The sequence below is a fragment of the Falco biarmicus genome, chromosome 9 (assembly GCF_023638135.1).
Source record: "Falco biarmicus isolate bFalBia1 chromosome 9, bFalBia1.pri, whole genome shotgun sequence".
NCBI lineage: Eukaryota > Metazoa > Chordata > Aves > Falconiformes > Falconidae > Falco > Falco biarmicus.
In genome coordinates, this window is record NC_079296.1 from 21,422,823 (window position 1) to 21,446,407 (window position 23,585).

General features: G+C 39.9%; 2 protein-coding genes across 3 annotated transcripts in view; one reads left to right on the top strand and one right to left on the bottom strand.

The window, feature by feature from the left end:
• NHLRC2 (NHL repeat containing 2) overlaps positions 1 to 1,352 on the bottom strand; it is a 36,963-nt gene extending 35,611 nt beyond the window's left edge. For both annotated transcript variants that reach the window (XM_056350803.1, XM_056350802.1), the window contains exon 1: positions 1,002 to 1,352. In XM_056350803.1, the coding sequence (XP_056206778.1) occupies positions 1,002 to 1,164 (163 nt within the window). In that variant the 5' untranslated portion in view covers positions 1,165 to 1,352. The remainder of the gene's footprint in view (positions 1 to 1,001) is intronic.
• Positions 283 to 22,664, top strand: DCLRE1A (DNA cross-link repair 1A). Its single transcript, XM_056350801.1, has 10 exons — positions 283 to 542; positions 1,367 to 2,653; positions 4,026 to 5,567; positions 7,477 to 7,610; positions 8,765 to 8,883; positions 10,573 to 10,716; positions 11,627 to 11,772; positions 12,837 to 12,991; positions 21,086 to 21,227; positions 21,877 to 22,664. Exons 2-10 carry the CDS (start codon positions 2,236 to 2,238, stop codon positions 22,041 to 22,043), a joined length of 2,967 nt encoding a protein of 988 aa, XP_056206776.1. The 5' UTR covers positions 283 to 542; positions 1,367 to 2,235; the 3' UTR covers positions 22,044 to 22,664.
• Positions 22,665 to 23,585: the final 921 nt, after the last annotated feature.

The window sequence follows — 23,585 nt, forward strand, 5'->3', positions numbered from 1 at the left end:
TGCTTTACTGTTTACTTTTTGAAAGAAAAGAATAGGTAATTTCTTTTGCAGCATTTCTCTTTTTCACTAGAATTAAAATATTTTATATAAAAACACACTGCAAATGAAAAATATTGGCTACTTATTTCAGCTCTTTTTAGAGAGAAAATAAGGCTTGACAGAACACAGGAAGTGAAAAAAAGCGAATGACAGAAGTGAAAATTGAATCCAGGGGTCCAAATCTAGACAGAAAGAGGATTCACTTTGCTCCATTGATGAAGTCAGCATTCATTCCCATGATACACATATGATTTTAACCCTGAAGTTTACCTCCTGAGGTCTCTTGTCTTGCAGTCAGATGTGAGCTCCCACAGCTGCAGAGTCTCACCAAGTTCAAAAGGACCCTGAGCAGGGCTTGTAAGACCTTACAAGACTTAACCTTTGATTTCACACTTAGCAGAAGAGAAAAGGAAGTGTGAAAGGGAGATGGGCACTCCACTGGAGCATGATGACATCCCCAGCACAGTCTGTGTTACCAGCAACATGAAAACTGACAAGCACAGGTAAGTCATGGGGAGAGAGAGCTGGGAAACAGCCTAAACAGCCGCAGCAAAAAGAGGGGAGCTCAGGAGAAAGCTGCAGGACTTGGTAAGGTTCCCACTACAGATGGGACAGGCTTTATACATATTAAAAAAAAGTAAATTAATGAAGCTAGCAGAGATTTAGCACAGGCTTTAAAAAACGGGGTTTTGCAACGAGTAGCAGGGGGACCACTTATAAAGGGGCTCTTTTTTTCTTGTCCTTCGCTCCTGGTGCTTTCAGCAGTGACATTTCCTGTAAGTAGAAGCGCCTTTTAAAGAAGCGGCTCAGGGGGCCGGTAACCCGGACCTCGCAGGCCGCGGAACTCCCCGGACAGCGCCACAGGGGAGCGCCAGCACTCAGCCGCCCCCGGGGGGAGCCCGCAGCCGCCGCCCGGCCGCGCTCCGCCGCGGGGCCTGGCCCGCTCGGGCCCCGCCACCCACCTCCGCCGAGCTCGGGCACCGCTAGGTCCCGCTCCCGGCTGTCCATCTTCTTCAGGTACTGGTAGACCAGGTTCTCCTTCTCCTGGGCTGTGTCGGCGTCCAGCAGGGCGTACTCCAGCTGGGTCTGGGCGGGCAGCAGCCCCGCCAGGCCCCCCGCCGCCATGACGCCTCCCGGGCCAGCCCGCGGCCGGGGCGGCTGGCTGTTTACCGCCCTGTCGCTTCACCGCCGCACATTCGGCACCGCCCGCAACGCGAGGGAGAAAATGCAATAAAAAAACCCCAACCAAACAAAACCTAAGCACAAATACAAATAACTCGTCTGCCTTAAACAGGGACCTTCTCATTCATTTCGTGTTTTTACATAGCTTTGATATTGACAGAAGCATATTCGTGACGAGGATCCCCAGTGGCGATTCCGGCTCGGCAGATTCCGCACAGCCAGCTTTTTCCCGCCCAGTTACTTTGTAAGCGGAACAAACGTGAAAATCGAGCAGTTTCGGGACAAAATCCAAACAAGGCTCCAATAATTTAAACGGTGGGATTTTTTCGGGGCGAGAATGCTGTGAGAGAAGCGGAAAACGGAGCGACAGCCGCGGTGACGAAGCTGCGGAAGCGAATGCGGAGGCGAACGGCTGAGGAGAGGCGCCCGTCCGCGACCCTCGGTAGCGGCGGGAGGCTGCGGGAGAGCCCGGGGAGGCGGCCGCCTTCGGTGCCTGCGGCGGGCGGGGGCGCCGGCGGCGGGGAGCGCAGCCCCGTGTCGGCCTTCCCCGAGCGGAGATTCCCGGCAGCCATCCCTTAGCTCAGCTCGTCCTTGTTTTCTTTTAAAATCCTCCTGCTTCGGAGCAGCGAGGTGGCCGTCAGGGGAGCCGGGCTAACTGGGCATCCCCTTCCGAGGCCGGGCCGGGCGCTGAGGAGAGGGGTAGCTGGAGGACATGGCGCACCGTGCAAGTCTTCCTGCATCTTGCAGACTCAGGTTTTGTGTAACAGGAGTAATTAGAAATATTCAGAGAGACGGTCATTAAATTATTTTGAGGATAGGATCCACCATGCTTCTGTCCCATCGCAGACATCGCAGACAGTTTGGTTTGCGGCCCAGTATTGCTGTTTTGAAATGGAGTTCAGGTGCTTTTCATCAGGTAGGGAAGGGGCGAGGGAAGAGAGAAGGTACTAGTGGAAGGAAAGGTAGATTTGTGAACTTTTGCATTAAAGAAAGGAGAATATTTATTGTGTTGCCATGTCTGAAGATGCTTTATTGGAAGAGGACATTTGGGAGTACAAATCCATTAGGAAGCGAAAGCATCAGGGTAATTCAGAGAGCATCTCTACACCTGTGCAGAAAGTAAGTGATGGCAAGTGTGGGCCAAAAAGAAAGAGAAATAGAAAAAAACCCCAAACTATAGAAAAAACGGATACGCTTCAGAAAACTGAGCATAGATCAAGGCCAAATCAGGATGTAGATCAGTGTAAAGATGACAGTAGTGTGCACTCCCAGGAAAGCGTGAGTAGCCTGACGGAGCAGAGCTCACAAAATACAAAGCCTGTTCATGACGGATACTGTCCCAGCTGCCAGATGCCTTTCTCTTTGCTATTGGTCCAGACACCCCGGTGGCATGTTGCTGAATGTTTGGATACTCCAGGATCTATTGAAAAAGGTATGAGTAAAGTAAGGAAAAAAAACCTTTGGAGAAGAGTTAAAGGCTTCTCACATAATGTTGCTGTAAACCTTGGTTTTTTTATTTAGTTCAATGTTTGAGATAGTAGTTGGTATGTTTTTTAGAATGTTATTACTGATCATTGATCAGTATTTTCGTATGAGGGTTATGGTTCTTTGTGAAGAACATGGAAATCTGACATGAAAATCTCTATTGGAATCTAATCTCAATCTAATCTTTGTAATCTAATCTAATCTTTGTAGAGCAGTCATAACGATTCATGGTGGTTTATCAAGCTACAGTTTTAGTAGTTTGTTGAAGGTGCATATTTCCCATTTTACAATAATGGAACCTGTTTCAGTTACTAAGTCAGTGTCAGAAAAAAACCCTCCTCCAGTTAAGAGGCTGCTACTTTTGATACTCCATTTCTTTTTGCTTAGGTATACATCTCATTATCCTGTATCCATTTTGCTGTGTGATTTGTCTATGGACAGTTGAGAGCTGAAATCAGTCTGTTATGCTAATTTACTTGAAAAGTTAGCCCCTGGTCCAGTATGCGTTAGAAATTTCATAAAGAATTATACATGAACATTCCTGTATCATAAGACAACGCAGATTTATTTTGAGTTCTGTATGAGAGGAATAAAGCTTATTAGCATTCCAGCTGATAGTTTCATGTGGGGAAATACCATGTCTGAACAGAGCCAGGTATCCAATTTATGTTCTTAATCTCATGACTTTCGAAAAACAGAAAACTTACAGTCAGGAAGTTTGAGTAAAGGCTGTTCAAGGTAACACAGTCACTTCCTTTTTAGCTTTGTAACTTTCCTTTGTAACTTTCAGAACAATGAAATGTGAGTTCTTTAATCCCAATTTTGGCAGTGGTTTTAACTTAAGACAGATATGTTAACACCTCATTTCCATCTCTTCCTCCCATAATTAACAGATGAAAAATCCTTCTTACTTGATTTATGCATTCATCTTAAAATCCTACTGGCCACCTTTGCTGCTGCTCTGAGCTCATTGCTTGCATGTGAGACAGTTCTACTAAACCAGAAGCCATACCATTACATTAGCACAGCACTGAAACAGAGTTACTGTTATTGTTAGAGGGCTGTATTAATTCAGGCATAGTGCTGTATTAGCAGCAGCTGTTTGGTTTTAGGTTGGAAGCATTCTCACATCTGGCCAGCTCAGGGCAGGAAGTCTTGGTGGCTTGAAAATTACTTTTTACTGGTGCTGTCTGTCTTCCAATAGCTGCACTCATAACAAAACGTTTTAAAATTGTCATGTGTGATTTTTATTTTCATAATTATGCCAACTGTATTTGCAAAGATATTAACATTACTTCTTTGTTTAACTCTTCTCATAGAGTGTCCTGATGGTTTACTGTGCAATTCCACAATTCCATCCCACTACAAGCGTTATAGCCATTTTCTACTTGCAGCAAGCAGGGCAGGAGATTATCTTGTAAACTCTTCAGCAAACACTTTGGAGAGCAAGATGACATGTTCTACTGATGCAAAGCCCAGCTGTTCCCCAAGTCACCTAGCGGAAATCTCACAGAATGAGAAATCATCTAATACTGTAAAAAATTCCCTGAATGACTGTACGTTGATGGTACAATGTTCACCACAAATGAAATCTTTAAATATCAGTGAAAGTACTTCCTCTTTTGTGGATGTTCAAAAGTCTCAACAGACATTTCAGCTTACACAGACCACAGATAATAGTTGTAAATTTGAATTTTATGACTTTGCATCCTCTCAAGAAAGTGAAAGAGGAGAAGATCTGTGTAGTCAGAAAGATACAAACCAGCCAAGTCTACTACAGTCAAAAGCAGACTTCAGTGACTGTGAAATTTCTTATTCTCCACTGAGTACTTTTGAGGAAAGTGAAGGGGAAACTGAGGAAGAGGAGAAGAAGGTAAAAATATCACAAAAATTATTCAAAGTCTGGAACTCTGAAGATGAAGAATCTAATTCTGTGGTGTTTAAAACTTTTGATGGACTTCTCTCACAGCAGAAGCCTCAGCATGAGCATACTAAAATGGGAAGCTTCATAACTGAAAAAAAACACTGTGAGGAAGTAAATACATTGAACCATCTAGATCATAGCATAAAACCTGTTACTCAGAGTCACGTGAGCACCAAGTCATGTGTAAATAATCAGCATCAGCAAGAGGCTGTAGCCAATGGATCTTCTTTTCCTTTTAATTGTGAGGAGGTTAAACAGCCAGAATTGATTTCCTCTGCTGCTAAAGCAGGTAACATAGGGTCAGAAGATACTGCTGCTTGTGCTTTGGAGTCTGTATGTGTGAGTTTTACTGAAACATCATCACTGCTAGTCAGGGAAGATGCTGGTTCTCTTCTGACACAGAAATGTAATGTTTTGAAGGACCCAAGCAACATTTTAACTAATACAGGTGAAACTACTGCCAATGCAACGGCTCTCCAGGAGAGTTTGCAGTCAGTAGTGGAGAAAGAAGGAAATCTTAATACAGCTGCTGTGTGCTTTCCCAGCCCTATCTCTAAAACAGTCCCATCTCGTTCTTTAGGAAGTATGAATGCCAAATCCAGTCCTGCCAAAGAACTCAAACAAATGGACATTGGTGTTTTCTTTGGGTTAAAACCCAAAGTGAAAGAGGAGAGCAAAGGAGAGACGTGTTTGAGTGAGGGAAAGCAGATACCAAGTTCAGTAACTCCCAATGGAAAGCGGCCCAAACAGCAAAAAAGGAAAGCTGAAGGGTCTGTGGAAGATGTAGAAGCAGTTACAGAAAGTTCAAGTAAGAGTGGAGCCTTTGCAGATATAAGTTCTGGTGGCCGGCAGAGGTGGAGAAAAAAATTGAAAGAATTGTCTCCTACAGGTGAAGGAACAAGAAAAAAACACTGCCCTTTCTACAAGAAAATACCAGGTAAGAGGTAACTGTTGCTTGTAGAGGTTAACTAATTTTGAGTTGATTGTTGTAATTGTTTTTTCTTAATTTTAGACTTCAGTATTCTTCATTCTTCATCTTTTAGACTGCAGCTCATAATGAATTTTCTTCCCTCCATCTAAGTTGAGAAAATCTTGTGTAGGTGCAGATCTGCAGAAGAAGGTGATTGAAGAACCAGAGTCAGCAATGGCTGAAAATAGTGAAATAAGTAGGAAAATTATTTCAAGGACTTGGTTCTGAACAGGGGAAAAAAGATTAGCAGTTTTAAAAGATGAGTCTACTTTCTTAAGTGATGTTGAATATATCTCTTGGTAATATTCACTCCTAATTCCTGAATTTAATCTTTTACATCGTTTCAGTTGTGCCTAAAAATAGAGCTGTCAATAGAAATTATTTCCTTACACTACGTTAAAAGAATTAAGTTTAATTTTGCATTTGAAATTCAATAGTATTAGAAATACAATTTACTACAACTGTGAAAACCAAGAAATTAAAATCAATTAGAAGAGTTTAGTTAAGGAAATACCCAAGAATTTCTCAGAATCTCCTCAAAGCAGTTAGATCAATTACAGAGTGATGGATCAACGGCTTAAAAAGCTTCAGATCCTCACAGTTCCCTTTACCACTAAGAGACTGCCTTAGCTTTGGTAGATATTTGAGGAGGCCAAATAGAAATATGTTAGTGATCCTGAGTGCCAAACTGCTACTTGAAGAGTGACCTGTAAGTTTTTGTGGGGCTACACCAGTATTGTGGGTTCCATGGGCTTAGTGAATTTTCCATATATAATACATTTGAAGAGCAGACTCCTATGCCTACAATGCAATATTAAAGTTGCTTTGTTATTATCTATATTATCTTTGTTCTGAATTTTGTTATAACACTTGAAGTATATTTGACTGCATTTTCTGTCTTGCTAATGATGTGTATTTATCCTGGTGGCCTAGTATGATTCAGCTTCCCTGCAGTTTTGAGTCTGGTCCCTCTCAAACACTTTGGGATTTTTTGGTTGTGAATTTTTTTTTGATTAGCAGAGTGATGTGGTTTTTGGAGTTACAAATACTTAAAGTTCTAGACTCAAGTAAGTAGAACTACTTCTAGTTGTCCTAGAAGATCTGGGAAATTTATGTAACATGAAAAATATTTGCATGCCATGAGGTGAATCAGTTCTACGTGCTATTTCATGGTTTTAAGGAAGTACAACCCAATGTGAAAGGACCATTTGTCAGTATGTTTGCATTATTAAAAAATTACATTTGCAGAGAAAAGGACTATCTTGTATACAGCTGTCTTTATGCAACTTCTTTATACAAACAGCACCTCACTGAAAGCATACAGTGGCAAATCAGTCACATTTCATCTCAGAAGATATATTTGAAGACCCCAGATTGCTTGCTTAATGATTATATGGTAGCATGTTTTAAGAGGAATTTGATATGTAGAATAATTGAAAAATTGCAGTTTGATTGTAAAATGCATTTTGTTAAGCTGTAGCTACCTGTGTTATTTTGTGCTAAGATGTTGGTATTAGATTTTAATCTACATGAAGTTTCAAAAGTATCAGCTGGATGCACGTAAGTGCGGGCTTTTTGCTTAACCAGTTGCCATCTGTGTAGGATGGCAGCTGATCAACAGGTATTTGGGAGGCCTATGAAGGTATTTGTGTGTGCACACTTTGTTAAATTTTTATTTTAATAAGTAAAAATCTTTTTTGTGACTGACATACGCAAACCTTGTTCATCTTTAAATGGCTTCTTCAACTGTATGCCCTGTAACTGTATTTCCTTTTAATTTGGAAGAAAGAAAAAAGAACAAAAGGAACATCTACTTAGAAACTGGTTCTGAACTATTGATGTCTGCTGACTGGCTTCTCTTCCCTTTTTGCTGTAGGAACTGGTTTTACAGTTGACGCCTTCCAGTATGGAGAAATTGAAGGCTGCACAGCGTATTTTCTTACTCATTTTCACTCTGATCACTATTGTGGGCTATCAAAAAACTTCATGTTTCCAATCTACTGTAACAAGGTACGTTTTTCCAAGATTACTATCAAATCCATGCACAACTATAATCACTTTTATACTGCTGAAAGTAAAGAGAAGATCAGAGGTTCCATTGTTGGGTCAGTTAAGCACAGTGGCTCTGTATAGCAAAATCTGGGTTTCCCTTCTAAGAACTTCTTAGCCTGGTTTGACTGATGAAGAAGATTAGTGAAACTTCCCTGTCTAGATACCATTAAAATATTCAGGTTTAAAAGAATGTCTAGAGGTCATACAGACTGATCTCCTGTACAGCACAGGTTTAATTTCAAAGTTAGATCAGACTGCAGAGAGCCTTTGTCGGTCAAATTTTGAAAATGGGACAGATTCCACTACTTCCTTGCAATCTCTTGCAGTGCTTACCCACTGAAATTTTTTCCTAATATACAGTTGAAATGTCCCTTTTTGCAACTTGAGATTGCATCTTGCTCTTTCTGTGTGCATCATGGAGAAGAATCTGGCTCCGTCTTCTCTATAACTCTGTTCAAGTGATGGAAGTCTGAAATTCCCCTTAAGCCATCTCTTCTCCACATGAAGTAAATGGAGTCGTTTTAGCCTGGTCCTGTGTGTTCTGTGCTTCAGGCTGCTGAATGGCCAAGACTGCCATTAGCTATTGTATGTCTAACAAACTTTTCTTTATTCATAACATGGTAGGGCACCTTGCCTAATCAATCCATCCAGAACCTGCATCAAAAAACCTATTTCTGATTTACTCTTTAAGTCTTCTGGAATGCCTGTGTCCCATGTTGCCCTTCCAGTAGTTGTTGGGGTGACTGCAGTCCGCTGGGACAAGATCCAGATCCTGTGACCTGGAAACTTCAGTTGTTGAAAGAAGGCTTTACCCAATTCCTCTGCTTGGCAGTCTGCAACAGATGTTGTTCCCCCTTGTTTGCCTCCTCTCTGATTCCAATCTGAAACCTGTTCACAGGCTTTTCAAAATTTGCTTTTTTAAGACAGTTTTTTTTCAGTTTGCTTTTTGAGAGACGACATGCAAATGAAAGGCTTGATTATACCCCAGATCTCATAGTTTCTCTCTAAGAGACAGTCTGGCTTTGAGAGCCTTTGTTTCTAAAATAAACAAAGGCCTTTTTTTTTTTTTAGACTTTGTTCCTATTCCATATTAAATCCTTTCCCTGTTACAGATAACTGGCAACCTGGTGAAGAGCAAACTTCGAGTCAAAGAGCAATATGTCCACGTGCTGCCTATGGACACAGAATGTATAGTGAATGGGATCAAAGTGGTGTTGCTTGATGCCAATCAGTATGTATCATTGCATTTTTTGTGGAATATTTGTATGTGTAGAATATTGAAGATAAATAGCTGTACAGATACAGTTAATGTTTTAATGATTTTCAGGTTTCAGTGGATCTGAAGAACTAAGGATGAAAATACTTGACATTCTTGAATTGGCTTAGTAACATGCATTTTCACTTCAGAAGTGAATTAGGCATGTAGGAGCTTAAACTTCTTGCAAGTAGTTAGCTTTTGAAATAGGTGAGTTATCTTTGAAAATGAAACTTAGTCTTTTTTGATAATTTTAGTTTAACTTTATTATGCTTGGTTTTAATGAGTCCATAGTATTCACCACATATAGCTCCATAATTTTTAAGCTTGTGGAGAGGTTGAATGATTTTTCTAGTTATCTGGACAGTAGTTTTTGGTGTCTAGTTGGGAACATCCTGGATTTGATTATCTAGGTTTCTGTGGCTTCAACTGAAGATAGTGAAATCTTCAGGTAAAGAGGTACTTTGAAACCTGGGACGTACAAAACCTAGCCAACGTTCTGAAAATTGTATTTTAAAGAAAAGCCTGTTGAAATCTGGAACAAGTCTTCCACTGGATTCTGTGATGAAGGGTGAGATTCTTGTCTGTTACACTGACACTATATGCTAACGATGGATTTAAAGTTCAGTAACACCTGATTTCCAGCCCTGTGTTCTTGCTGTTTTGCCTCTTGGTACCTTATTTGTCTATGGGCTAGAGGAAAAATCCTTTCCCTATATATTGAAATGCAGGACTGTGTCTCAGTTGGTTTGAGTATTACTCATTGTAGGATTTGTTTATAGTTAGATCAGATTCCATTAAGTCCTTTGAGAACCATTTCTGGGAATGAAGGAAGCCTTGTTGCTTATGTAATCTGGACACTTCTCATTTTTCCTGTTTGTCTCTCCGATCCTCTACTTCAATTTAAAAGGCATATAAACCTTAGGTACAAGGTTCGACTTCTTGCAGAGTTCACCAATTCTGTCATTTTATCTCTGATTCATGCCAGTTTTTTCCTTTTTTGAGATTTCATTTACCCTTTACAGATGATTCATGTCCAAAATAGTCCCACTCTGGTTTTCCAGTCTGAGCTCTTGCCCTTCAGACAACTTTGGCAAGGAACTGCAGAAGGTGCAATGAATTCACTGTGGCCAGTAGGAGAATTGTATTTATAATCAGGGAATTCAGGATGGAGGATAATGTTTAAAATCTGGAAATAGAATTTAAAAGGAAATGCTTCAGTAAGTCCTGTAGGAATGAAGATGCATCTGTAATAATACAGTTCTCTTTCTCCTGAGTAAGAATGCTGCTTCTCTTTGGTGTACTGGTTGCCCTTTGAATCGAGTAATAGAACATCAGGAATTGCAACTGAGGCAGCATCTTTGTCATATGCAGAAGACTGAGTATCCCAAAAAGACAATTAATGCTTGATTACTGTTGATGTGCTTTTTTTCTTCTCTTCATCTTGGCTGAGAACTCAAGTCTAGCTCATCCATGGCCATATAAGATTAGCTTCAGAATTCCTTTAGAAATCAAAAATTTCTAGCTAAATTAGGCTGCACAGTAGCTGTGATTTAAATGCTGCTCTGCACACCTTCCTGCTGCTGAAGAGTGGTATATCTCTGAAGGCAGTTTATCAGTATGGAGAACTAACATAATTTGTATGGGGTTTTTTGTTTATTTCAGTTGTCCAGGTGCAACAATGATCCTTTTCTGTCTACCAAGTGGAACTGTTATTCTGCACACAGGAGACTTCAGGGCAGATCCTTCTATGGAGCGCTACCCTGCTTTGGTTGGTCAACAAGTTCACACCCTTTACCTCGATACCACGTAAGTTGTGTTTAATTATGCTTTTTTCAATATAACCCTCTTTTCAGTTTAGTAAGACTTCATATGAACAAAGTAAATGTAAGCATAAATGACATTACTGTTCTAACACTTCTTAGCTCTATCTAGTATTGAATAAAATCAGATATTTATTGAAAGTCCATTTATGTCTAGCTTGTTCATCTATTATGCTGTTACATGAGAGAATAAAAGCGGGGGTGGAAAAGATGCTAAAGTATTTGCTGGGATGACATTATTTAAGTGGTATTAAATTCCGGGTGTCAGAACATTGAGTGTTCAGCTCTAAAACAAGAGGTTCATGGAACACTGGTTTGGTGTGGATTCAACTCTGTTATGAAAAGGGGTGTGGGGGAATTCAAAGACTGAAAGAATGCCGAACGGTTAAATCAGTTGTGCAGGTTTTCATTAGACCTTTCTCTGACTCATGTATATAAAATTGTTTTTCTGTGTGCGATGACTAATGCCCAGCTGCAATCTTTTTTATTTCTGTTCCATATGTTTCTCCGAATGAAAAATGCCTTATGTTGTGGTTTGTGTACATGACAAAAAATAGACATAAGGATGTAATTAGTATATGATACAAATATCTAGCTTGAAAGAGCACTTGGTATTTATAGAGAAAAAACTGCAGAATTGAGTGCCAGTATCAGACAAGTGAATAGTTGTAGAGAAAAGACTGATATAGGCAATGTAAATTTTATTGCAACAATTTCATCTGGACACCTCAGCGTTTCTAATAAATAGACTGCAAGTAGACTGAAATTATATAGAAGGATTACATCTTTTTCACTGCTTTGTTATTGTATGCGTGCAGTTTTGAGGGCATTCGTGGTAAATTCAGTTGTCTTGTATCTTATGTAACAAAGTGGTATGTCTTGTTTCCATGCCCCAGATACTGTAGTCCTGAATACACTTTTCCCTCTCAACAAGAGGTTGTCCAGTTTGCTGTCAATACTGCTTTTGAGACGGTGACTTTAAACCCACGTACTCTAGTTGTCTGTGGCACCTATTCCATTGGAAAAGAAAAAGTTTTTTTGGGTATGTAAAAGAAGTATACTGGATCAAATAACTAAATAAATATCTTAAGTCAGTGTTAAAAGGTCTTTTTCCTGGAGATCTAAAGGGTCGCTTAGTCTTGCTGGCCAGATACTGTGTAAAGAAATGAAATATATTTAATAATCCTGCGGCTAGCTTTTTAGTTTTCTAATCAATAAGTTAACTTTCTGAAAGAAGTATTTTTCTGTCATATTTACAAAACCCCTTGAATATACAGAAGGCCAGTTTAGATGCTAAATGAATTAACCTATTTAATTGATTGTGGTAAGAAAATTGCTAATGGCAATTAAAAAAAAAACATAAATGAGGTCTTTATGACATTTTTGGTGTTAATAATTTCATGTTGTTAAGAAACAGCAAAAAGATATAATTATTCTTTAACTTCTATTTTGGTAACAGTTTTTCCTTCCAGGCTTATATTGTGTATTTTCCTAAATATTTATAGTAATCAGTTTTAATGAAATCAATTTTAACAAAGCATTCCCCAAACCAAAATCCTTCTTTTCTGACTTCATGCAAATTTTGTGTGCTATGCTTCACTCAGTTACAGCATTAAGAACCAAAATGATTGCCCACACGTATATTCTGGAGCATGCAGCCATGTGCCATTTATGCTTTTGAGTGTATTAAAGTCATTAATACAAGACTTACTTTCACTGAAATATAGTGTGAGCTTTAATGTGAGCTGTTTGTCGCATATTCCAAAAACTGCACATTTCTGGCATCTTTAAAATAAATAAATACCAGTCACCTTGGTAAAATTCTGCCAAAGAAATATGACTTGGGATGTATCAAAAGTATTTCTATTCTCCTTCTTTTTCCAATTGTCATTCACAATTCTGCCACTAAAATGTATGAGCCAGAGATTTTTAACAGCTGTTAATTTTTTTAATTTTAGGGAATATGAAACATTGTATCCTGTTGAATATGAATTTTTTTCAGTAGTGAAAATGATCCAGTGCACTGATTAGGAATATCTCCAAAATGGGCAGAAAAATGAACTCTTACAATTTCTTTATGTGATTTCTTTCTGATTACTCCTAAAGCAATTGCTGAAGTTCTGGGCTCAAAAGCGAGTATGTCTCGTGATAAGTACAAAACACTGCAGTGCTTGGAATCAGCAGCTGTTAATTCCCTTATCACTGTGAACTGGGATGGTACTTTGCTTCACATTCTTCCCATGATGCAAATTAATTTTAAGGTAAGTTCAGAAAATATACTCTGTCGATTAACCCACCACCTGCATCTTACTCTTGGCTCCTGCCAACCAGTGTTGTGTGTGGTGCTTTTTAACCTCTTGTCAGAACATATTTATTTAGTAGAGTTTTGACATGTAGCAATACATTGAAAATAAAATGCAATTAAACATTAATAACTGTCTCCAAACATGATACACAGAAAGTGTAATTTCACTTCAATGCGGTGCTTGTACAAGATAAGATGAGGTTTGTTCAAAGGCTTACCCTTTGCGGGCCCTTTTGAAGTAGATTTATGTAATGACTTCAGGATCTGTCCTATTAGCAATTAATATATTGTGACATGGAGTCCCTGTTTTCAGCCTGTTTTTTACCTAGTATGATGTAGGAAAAGACTAAAAGGATTTTCTGCCTCCGAGTCCCTGTTTTGAGGCAGCCCATGAACACAGCCAACTTCCAAACTGGTATTTGATAAAAAAGGAATGGGTTTCTCTGTGTTCTTCTCGGTTCAATTTCCATGTATTTATAATCGTATTTTCATCTTTCAAAAGAATATTCTCTGTCCTTCTGTGCTGATGATTCACATGGGGATAAGGATGCATGAAAATCAATGAAAACTCACACACTGAATGAACTGGACACCTCATACATACATGCCTTAGTTTTTGCAGACACAATCTTCTCCAATATTTGTAGCAAAAGCAAATAAACCAGTTTATTTTAAGACAATGTTTCATCCAAGTTGACGTCAAATGCACATTTCAGTTGAGATTTGAGACAGTCGGTTTTTGTGGGAATTTTTTAGTTAGGAAAGGTGACTGATTCCTGGGGGGAAAGAAGGTTTTTCTGAATAGACTACAAAATACAGAATGGCATTAAGGCAAAGCAGCAGGCTTTAGATTAAAGGTAACCTGGAAGAAAGAAAAAAACAGTGGTCATATGCCTTACAGACTTGGATTTGTTTTCCTGCTTTACTTCAGGCCTGCTGTGCCATCTCAAGCAAATCCTTCAGAGCAAGCTGGTATTTAGCTCCAGGACCAGTCGTGGTCAGGGTTGACCTAAAAAGGAGAAAAAGAGGATATATGGTTTGGATGAGAGCTGCGGGAGGTGGAACTTAATACCTTAATGTTTTAACAATGTTCTATAATCTTTTCCACGGTGTGGCCGATACTGAGTAATGGAAATGTGTATGGATTTGTTTTTAATGTGTTGTGTTGTTTTAAACAGTAATATATTTTAGTATTAGTTTCTTCTGCAGGTTTTTGGTTGTTATGTGATTCTCTGTCATGTGTCCCAGCACGTATGGTGTACTCGCATAGCTGGACTTTCAGGCAGAGGGTGTGGTTATACCACAAGGACGTCTAGACAGTCTTACTTCTAGAGAGGGGCAATTGTATCATGTGCAGGGTCTTGTCTCTGAGAATAGGAGGTTCTAGATAAATCCACAGCATGCCAGAAGGGATGCCTGTACCCTGGAAAGGGCCAGGAAAGATTAAAGGCACAGTGATCTAGTGGACGAAAGTCCAAGTGTAATGGCTGTGTACTATGATGGGAATTTGATTTCACCTGTGAAGTTGTTGGAATGTGGTCTCATGCTGTCATTAGTAACTTTGTGTCCATCTAAGGTAGACATGCTAGGTAGACTTCCAGAGTGCTAAAGGTCCAGTGAAGCCGGTAGCTAGATGAATGCCTGAGTGGAACGTAGTATCAGTAAAATGTGGAGAATGTTAAATGCTTAAAAATGAGATCATGTGATACCTTGTTTCTGCTCCAGCAGCATCAGTAAACATGAACTCAGACAAGGCAATATTGTAAAGAATAAATTACCTGTTCACTTGCAATCTCATTTTAGTTAAAGAATGATAAATGATATCATCCTGTTTTTACAGACCATGTAAATGTTGATGCCATCATCTATCTCTAGTTGCATGTTTTTGTTTTGTGCTGGATTATACAGGTTTTGTCCTGAATTACTGGCTCATTACTGGGAATGCCAGAATTTTTTGATGATCCTCATCCCTAAGTGCAGTGCCTTTGTTACCTTCTGGGTCTCTCCTACCTCTTTGGTTTTATTTGATCCCTGGTCCGCTCAAAAACACAATCATAATTCTTAATCTTAGAATGGTTTGGGTTGGAAGGGACCTTGAAGGTCATCTAGTTCCAGCCCCCTTGCCATAGGCAGGGACACCTTCCACTAGACCAGGTTGCTCCAAGCTCCATCCAACCTGGCCTTGAACACTGCCAGGGATGGGGCACCCACACCTGGTCTGGGCAGCCTGTTCCAGTGCCTCATCACCTGCACAGCAAAAAATTTCTTCCTAATATCTAACCTAAATCTACCCTCTCTGTTTAAAGCCATTCCTCCTTGTTCTATCACTACATGCCCTTGTAAAAAGTCCCTCTCCAGCTTTCCTGTAGCCCCCTTTAGGTACTGGGAGGCTGCTGTAAGGTCTTCCCAGAGGCTTCTCCTCTCCAGGCTGAACAACGCCAACTCTCCCAGCCTGTCTTCATAGGAGAGAAGCTCCATCCCTCTGATCATCTTCATGGCCCTCCTCTGGGCTTGCTCCAACAGGTCCATGTCCTTCTTACGTTGGAGGCTGTGGGGGTCTCATGAGATCAGAATAGAGGGGCAGAATCACCTCCCTCAACCTGCTTGTCATGTTTCTTGTGATGCAGCCCAGGATACAGTTGGCTTTCTGGGCTGTGAGCGCACATTGCTGGGTCATGTTGAGCTTCTTGTCTACCAGAACCCCCAAATCCTTCTCCTCAGGGCCGCTCTCGATCCATTCTCCACCCAGCCTGTATCTGTGCTTGGGATTGCCCCGACCCAGGTGCAGGACCTTGCACTTGGCCTTGTTGAACTTCATGCGGTGCGAACAGGCCCACCCCTCAAGCCTGTCAAGGTCCCTCTGGATGGCCTCCCGTCCCTCCAGTGGGTCAACTGTACCACTCAGCTTGATGTCAGTGGAAAATTTGCTGAGGGTGCACTTGATTCCAGGATCCATATCGCCAATAAAGATGTTGCACAGCACTGGTCCCAATACAGACCCCTGAGGAATGCCACTTGTCACTTGTCTCCACTTGGACATCAAGCTGTTCCCCACATCTCTTTGAGTGCGACCATCCAGCCATTTCCTTACCCACCGAGTGGTCCACTGGTCAAATCCATGTCTCTCCAGTTTAGAGACAAGGATGTTGTGTGGGACAGTTTCAGATGCTTTACACAAGTCCGGGTAGATGACGTGTCATCTTCCCTCATCTGTCAGCACTGTATCCCCGTTGTAAGAGGTCACCTCTTTATTTTCCATGTGCCTTAGCATAGTTTCCAGGAGGATCTACTCCATTATCTTGCCGGACATGGAGGTGAGATTGGCCAGCCTGTAGTTCCCCAGGTCTTCCTTATTTCCCTTTTTAAAAACAGGGGTTACATTTCCCCTTTTCCAGTCCATGGGAACTTCACCAGACTGCCGTGACTTCTCAGATATGATGGCTGGTGGCCTAGCCACTTCATCCACCATTTCCCTCAGGACCTGTGGGCACATCTTATTATGTCCTATGGATTTGAGCATCTTCAGATTCCTCAGGTGGTCTCTAATCTGATCTTCTGTAGCGGATGGTTCTTTATTCTTCCAGTCCCCTGCCTTTGCCTTCTGCAGCTTGGGCAGTGTGGCTGGAGCACTTGTTGGTGAAGACTGAGGCAAGAAAGTCTGAGTACCTCAGCTTTCTCCATATCCCAGGTAACCTAGTCTTCTGTTTCCTTCTGGATATGGCCCATATTTTGCCTAACTTCCTTTTATCACTGATGTACCTATAGAAGCTTTTCTTTCTGTCTGTGACATTGCTGGCCAGATTTAATTCTATCAGGGCCTTAGTTTTCCTAACCTGATTCCTGGCTGCTTGGGCAATTTCTCTGTATTTCTCCCAGGGTACCTGTCCTTGCTTCCACCCTCTATAAGCTTCCTTTTTGTGTTTGTTTTTTTCCAGGAGCTCCTTGTTCATCCATGCAGGCCTCCTGGCGTATTTTCCTGACTTCCTCTTTGTTGGCAGGCATTGTTCCTGTGCTTGGAGGAGGTGGTCCTGGAATATTCACCAACTCTCATGGGCACCTCTTCTCTCCAGGGCTTTAGCCCATGATACTCTACCAGGCAGATCCCTGAAGAGGCCATTAATTTGGGCTAATTTCCTGCTTGTGTAGTTTCAGTTGCGAACCTACAAATCCATGAAATCCTTACGGGAGTATTTTCAGTCAAAAGCTCAGATTCAGTCCTTATTTAGTAAATTGAGTACATCTGTGATCTTGTACATCAATTGTCTGTTTAGCAGAATGCAAATAACCAAACCTTGATGATATATTATAGTACTGTACAGTTTTTTTTCCCTGTTATGTTCTTTACTAATAGAAGAAATGTCTGTGCTCCATCCTTCATAGTTCTAAGGACTGTATGCATGATTCTTCTGTTTATTGTTATTGAAAAACTTTTCTGGTCTGTTTCTAGATAAAGAACAACAAAAAAAGCTGCCTAAGCTACATGTGCTTACAACTGTAGCCTGGTGTCATTAACTGTTGATAAAATTGCAGCTGCCCGAGGAAAGCTTCCATGTTTCCAGAGCTGACTGCTCCCAAGACTAAATCTGGATGCTCAGAGCTTTCCTTTTTACTGGAGTAGAAAGGAAATGAGTTCTTGGTTTTCAGAAGTTCCTGCATATACTTCCTTGTTCACAGGCTTTCTGCAGTGACCAGGGGCTTTTATTTTTCCTGATCATTGAGTCTCCAGATTGCTGGAAAATGTAAACAGCTTTTAATAAAATTGGTATTTTTTAAAACGCATATTCAGGAATTTTAGAAGTATTTTTGAGGTCTATGTTGTGAATATTTTTTCCTTTTGGTGGCATCGTCCAGCTGTTTAATTCCAGTTTTGGGGCTATCCAAAATCTGCTTTTCTCCATGTTGATTTTCAGGAGTAATATCAAGCATGTTTTCTTTTCATTTTGGAGTCAGCTCTTTGTTCATGTGTGATTTATAAACGCTGTATTGATTCAGCAGAGTGTGTCATTCACCTAAAAGCCCCAGGTGCTTAGAAAATACAGAAACCGCTCTCTGTCTTTCCCCTAGTTACCAAAATTTAAAGACTAATATTGGTACCTTGTGCCTAGAAATGAAGCAAGCAAAAATGAATAGTGACCATAGTTGTGTTAAATCCACTATGAAAAACAGGTGGATCCGTGCATGAGGTTTTTGGCAGTTGGAAAGATGTTTTTTGTAAACCCACAACATCCTCAGAGTATGTGCTATACCCTAGATTTTCACTTGGCCAAAGACTTGGTGATGGTAGTGTATGGTACATTTCCCTTTTCTGTGTGAGATGTCTTGTGTCAAGATGTCAAGATGTGCATGTTTCTGTACACATGCAGCCACAGTGAGGGAAACTGCTACTTGGCTTGAATGTTTCCATTACTTTTTATCTTCAAATGTTTATTTGAATATTGAATTCTGGGCAATTTTCTATTGCTGCATGAGGAGTTGTGTCACTGTCTCAAAAACCTGTTGAAAACCAAGTTCAAATCTGAGAACAAAGCGTATCTGTAGTGTTTTATAAATTCATATAGATGGTCTCAGTCTGTAGTTAGGATGAAAGCAGTCCCATTCATAATGTTGGATATCTGGCCAGATGCGACTAGATGTGATGTATTTTTCCAAGCCTTATGACTGCCCCCTTGAAAAGAACCAGTGTTTGAAATGAGTGCTTGGCCAAGATGTGTCAAGCCGGAAGGGTAAAACTAGAAATGACAAGCCAGAGGCAATCAGAGGCAGTGAAAATGCAGTGGCAGAGGAATATGCTTTTGGTGGTGTTACATTGCTGTTGGATTGGGTGAGGTTCTTTTTCTTCATTTTTTCCTATGTGTCATTCTGGCTTTGAGTTTGTTTTTTAGGAGTTGATATCAAATTTTCTTTAGGTACTGCCTGGGTCAAAAGTGAGATGACATGCTGCAGATTCATGTTTTGGATATTCTTAACGGATAACATGCACATAAATTTAAAAACTAAAAATATTCATACTTTTTATATATGTGGGTTTTAGTTAAAATATTATAAAAATAAAACATGAATTGCTGCAATGTTGCTAGTGGATTTGAAATATGAAAAGGAAAGATTAAAAAAAAAAAATAATCAAGGGAATGTGGTACTTTGCTGTAATACTTGGTTTTACTCCAGTAAAATACGAGGTTTGATGTATGTACTGATGAGGAGCTGTTCTTGAATAAGCCAAATGAGTTTAAGTGATGTTAGGGCTGATTGTAAATGAACTATTTAATCACATTTGAGTCTTCTCCTACCTTACAGAATCTGTTTGCATGTGCCGCTGACTGTAGCGACAGTGTAGATAACAGGCTGTCATGGTGATTGAAGGAGGCTGATTTAGCAATGAAATATATTTTCCATTTTAGAAGGATGATGGTTTAGAACAATGTTGGCTAAAGCAATAACAGAGGAAATTGTAATGTGTATTTAAAGTGGACTTGTTATGAATAAACACTGTAGTAATTTGTTTTGTGGAAAGAGGCCATCTTTTCTAAAATGTGAGCGTGATTCTTTTGCAACAGCTAAAAACTGAGGCTTCTGCCACTTGAATATCTGCACCTCTTTTATGTTAATTAGCTCAGTAACGTCTTGTCCTAACATTGAGGTGAGATTTTTCAAAAGTGCCTGTGATTGGAATGGACAAATAATTTTTTTATGAGATTGAAATTGCATCCTTAATCGAAATATTGCACACTTGACTTGCACCAACTTTGAAAGCAGATTAGCGTTGCTTAATATAATAATCATTATATCTGAAGTACTTGTATTTAGATCCCTTTAGAGCAAGGGGAGCATGGATGTGAATTATTACCTGTGTTAATTTTCCCAAAATGAAATGTGAAGGAGAATTAGACTGCTACAGTTACATCTTTAATCTAGTGAGGACTGAACATTTGCAGTGTATTAACAGTCATGGCAGCTAGCCATAATTCCTGTTGCTGAATGAAATGTGTGTTGTGGTAGGGTTTTTTTGTTGTTCTTTTATGTGCCTAGTTTGATGGATTCTGTATGTTGCTACTGGACATTGTACTGAAGGTGCTATTAAGTGTCACAGGCAGCCTTCCGCTTCCGTGCTTAATAATTTTCAAGTGTCTGACAGGTTACTTAGTGTTCTATCACAGCCTGTCTATCCCCCTCTCCTCAGCTTTTTTTAATCAATCTTTATTTTGTATTCCTTTTCCTGCTGCTGATAGGAGGTTTATGATTTTGAGTTCTAAAATCTTGTGGGGCTTTCAAATGGAGAATGTGCCTTTAAGATTTTATACGGGACACGTGAAATTGATTTTCTGTTTTTGGTTTGAAATAATACTGACTTCATTTCATCCAGGAATAGGATTGTACATTCCTTATCCTTCCCTCTCATCCCTTTTGTGATCCTAGCTTAAACAGCATTGAAAGCTAACTTCGCCAACTTGGAAACTCTTTCAAGTTAATTTTTTTTTTTAGAGTGAAGAGATGAGAGGTTGTTTCCTTTCCTATCACGAATGGAGATGTGGTAAAACATGATTTAGTGCTCAGAGCAATACCTGACTCACGCATTGGCTTGCTGCGATTTTTTGGGTAGCTTAATTAACTCTTGAGTGCTTCAGGGTATAAGCAGATGTCAGGATCTCGGTGGCACTTCAGCTAGATGATTTTGCACTAAATCAGGCTTTTGCAATCTTTTATCACCACTCAGCTGCAAGAGTGCTGACCTCTAGCTGAGAGGAGGCGGTGAATGGCTTGGAGAGCAAGATCTATAAGGTGATGTTATTTGTACCTTATGTGTTTTGATCTGTAATGCATAGCTCTTAATATGTGCTTATTCCGATGGAGCAATTGAGATCCTAAGGTACAAGGTGCTCTGCAAATGTGAATATCATTAATAATTTAAAGGCAGATGGTACTTAAAATAAAAAAGTTAATATCAAAACATGAAAATAAAATTTCGTCTGCAGTCTCTCCGTCATGAAATGTCCAACCTTTAGACTAAAGAGCTATTTAGGGGGATTAAGTATGCGCTATATTCTTTTCACAGGGCTTGCAAGATCATTTGAATAAGTTTTCTGAGAATTTTGATCAAGTTCTGGCTTTCAAACCTACGGGGTGGACCTACTCTGATTCATGCCTTTCTCTGGTGGACATCAAACCTCAGACAAGAGGAAAGATCACTATATATGGTATGAGGGGTAAAGATTTGGTGCATTTAATTTTTTGTGGATGCTTTTCATATTTTTATTCTGGAAACTCCTACTGTTCTTTGTAACCAAAGCTTTTTCTGATAACTCGATGAGAAACTGAGCAGATGGTCTCTCCAGGAGAGAGCTGTGAACTGAGTAATCAAGAGCACTGTAAATGCAGATTTTATCGTACATTTTGCTCCTGTCCTCTTCATGCAAATAAAGGCTTTTATCTGATCTAGGTAGAGAATTCAGGGGTGAAGTCTTGGCCTGACTGGTGTGGTGGCAGTGCAGTTCCAGAGCCAAGATTTCATTCCATACCTTACTCATTTGTGAGAAGCTGTGGGTCTTGGTCTTCCTCTTCCTCTCTGTTCTTTTCGGTGGGTGGAGTTGAATACCTTAACATTGATTTAACCAAATGCTTGGTGTTGCTCAGTTTGCTCTGATTAATGACTTGATAACTTAACGCAAGATAATGTTTCCAGAAAGAAAATCTGGGGTTTCATTTCACCTTGGCTATAAACTTAAGGTTTCAAATATGAATTTAAAAAAATACTGCCTAAAGTACTTCTTAGCTGGAAGGCCTGCAAAAGTATTTTGGCAAGAAGCTAAGTAGACTGACAGATTGCTGTGATTTGTTTCATTTCAGGGATTCCTTACAGTGAACACAGCAGTTACCTGGAAATGAAACGTTTCGTTCAATGGTTGAAGCCACAGAAAATCATCCCCACTGTAAATGTTGGTGACTGGAGAGCCAGAAGCTTGATGGAGAAGCATTTTAGAGACTGGATGATTGAGGGCAGTAGGCGTAAATAAATATAAAGAAGAAAGTGTATTTCAAAGGAGGTAGGCTGAAGTGGGAATTGCAAGTTCCTGTGAGTTTCATTTGACTCCTTTTTCCATGCAGCTTTCTTTAGGGAGGACTAAGCTGCCATTCTCCTGAGAAAGCTGAATTTGGAGCCGGGGGCAGGAAACGGCACCTTGCTTCTTCATCCACCTACTACTTATTTTTCCCATAACTTCATAATTTTTTTTCAAATGCGTGTTTCAGGTTATTTTTATCTTACTGCTTTTTCCTCATTCTTAATTTTCTTCAGATTATGGAAATGCCCAGATGTATAATGCTGGGGAAGAAACTGCCTCCAGGTTAATCATTTCTGAAAAGAAGTTACTGTAATAAATGAGATGTTATTAAGCTTATGTCACATGCTGTCAATCCAAGCTTCAGAGAAGCTCATTTCCTGAGGCAGAACTGGCTATTGTGATTTAAATCTTATAAACAAGATTTACCTTGTGAGAGAAGGTTGGTTCGGCACCTTGCAGCATACATACTTCAGAGAATGATTTTTATAAAAGACACTGCTACCTATATTCTGCTTAAGATTTTATGCTTTTTTTAAATTTTTGTTTTTAAATAAAGAATGTACATGAAGCCTGTGTGTTCTTCCTGAGCAAAATTAATTCCTTTTCAGTATCGTAGTTGCTAATCTGAGAAACCTGTGAGTAATACCTTTGGTGAATGTGCTGTATGTGTTGCTTGTGTAGGATTGCTCTTGCATCCTGGTAATGCAAATTCCCAACATACGGTCAAAGCACAGGGCTGTTTCCTCTCCGTGTAGTCCTTTTCAATGCATTTGGGTTTGCAGGGTTGCGTACAACATGCGTACAACTTGTATGCAGGTTTGTTGCTTGAATTCTGGAAATGCAAGAAAGGCAAATAGTAGTACTGGCAGGAGAAAGGTAAGTTTCACTTTGCGTTTTCCCCCCTGAATCTTAACCCAGATTATTAGTGCTGCTTTTTCTGTACCTGCTTGGTATTTATGATGCTGAAGTATGTAGTTCCATGCAGGCACATTAGTATAATTTTAAGCACTAAAATAAAAACTGTTCCAAACTTCCAGAACTTAAAAAGTTGTATCGTGTGTAAAGAATCATCCCCCAACCTGTGAAACAGCTCATCTGAAATCTTCAGTGCCATTTTTTTGTTGGAAAAGTTTCTTTAATATCAGTGTAAGTATAGACAGATATTTGTCTTTGCGTGACAAGCTCTGTAATGTGAAGTCAATGCATTTTTTCTGTCTCCTGAGAGAAATAACTGATGGAAACTGATGGAAAAAGGTTCTTTTACTGATTCACAATTATTTCAGTATACATTCACTGAAATACAGCATTGTTAACTGTGTCTGTTTAGATTTAGCAGTTAAAGGAGTCTGAAGTTTTTCTTTCACATAGCGCATTATGCTAGCTAGCTACCACAGGAGCTGTTAACTGTCTTGGATTGGCATGCTCATTCCTAGGATTCCACTCCTTTTTGGCGTAGGTGTGTGAAAAAGTATATTTTACAGCCCTTGCAAATAC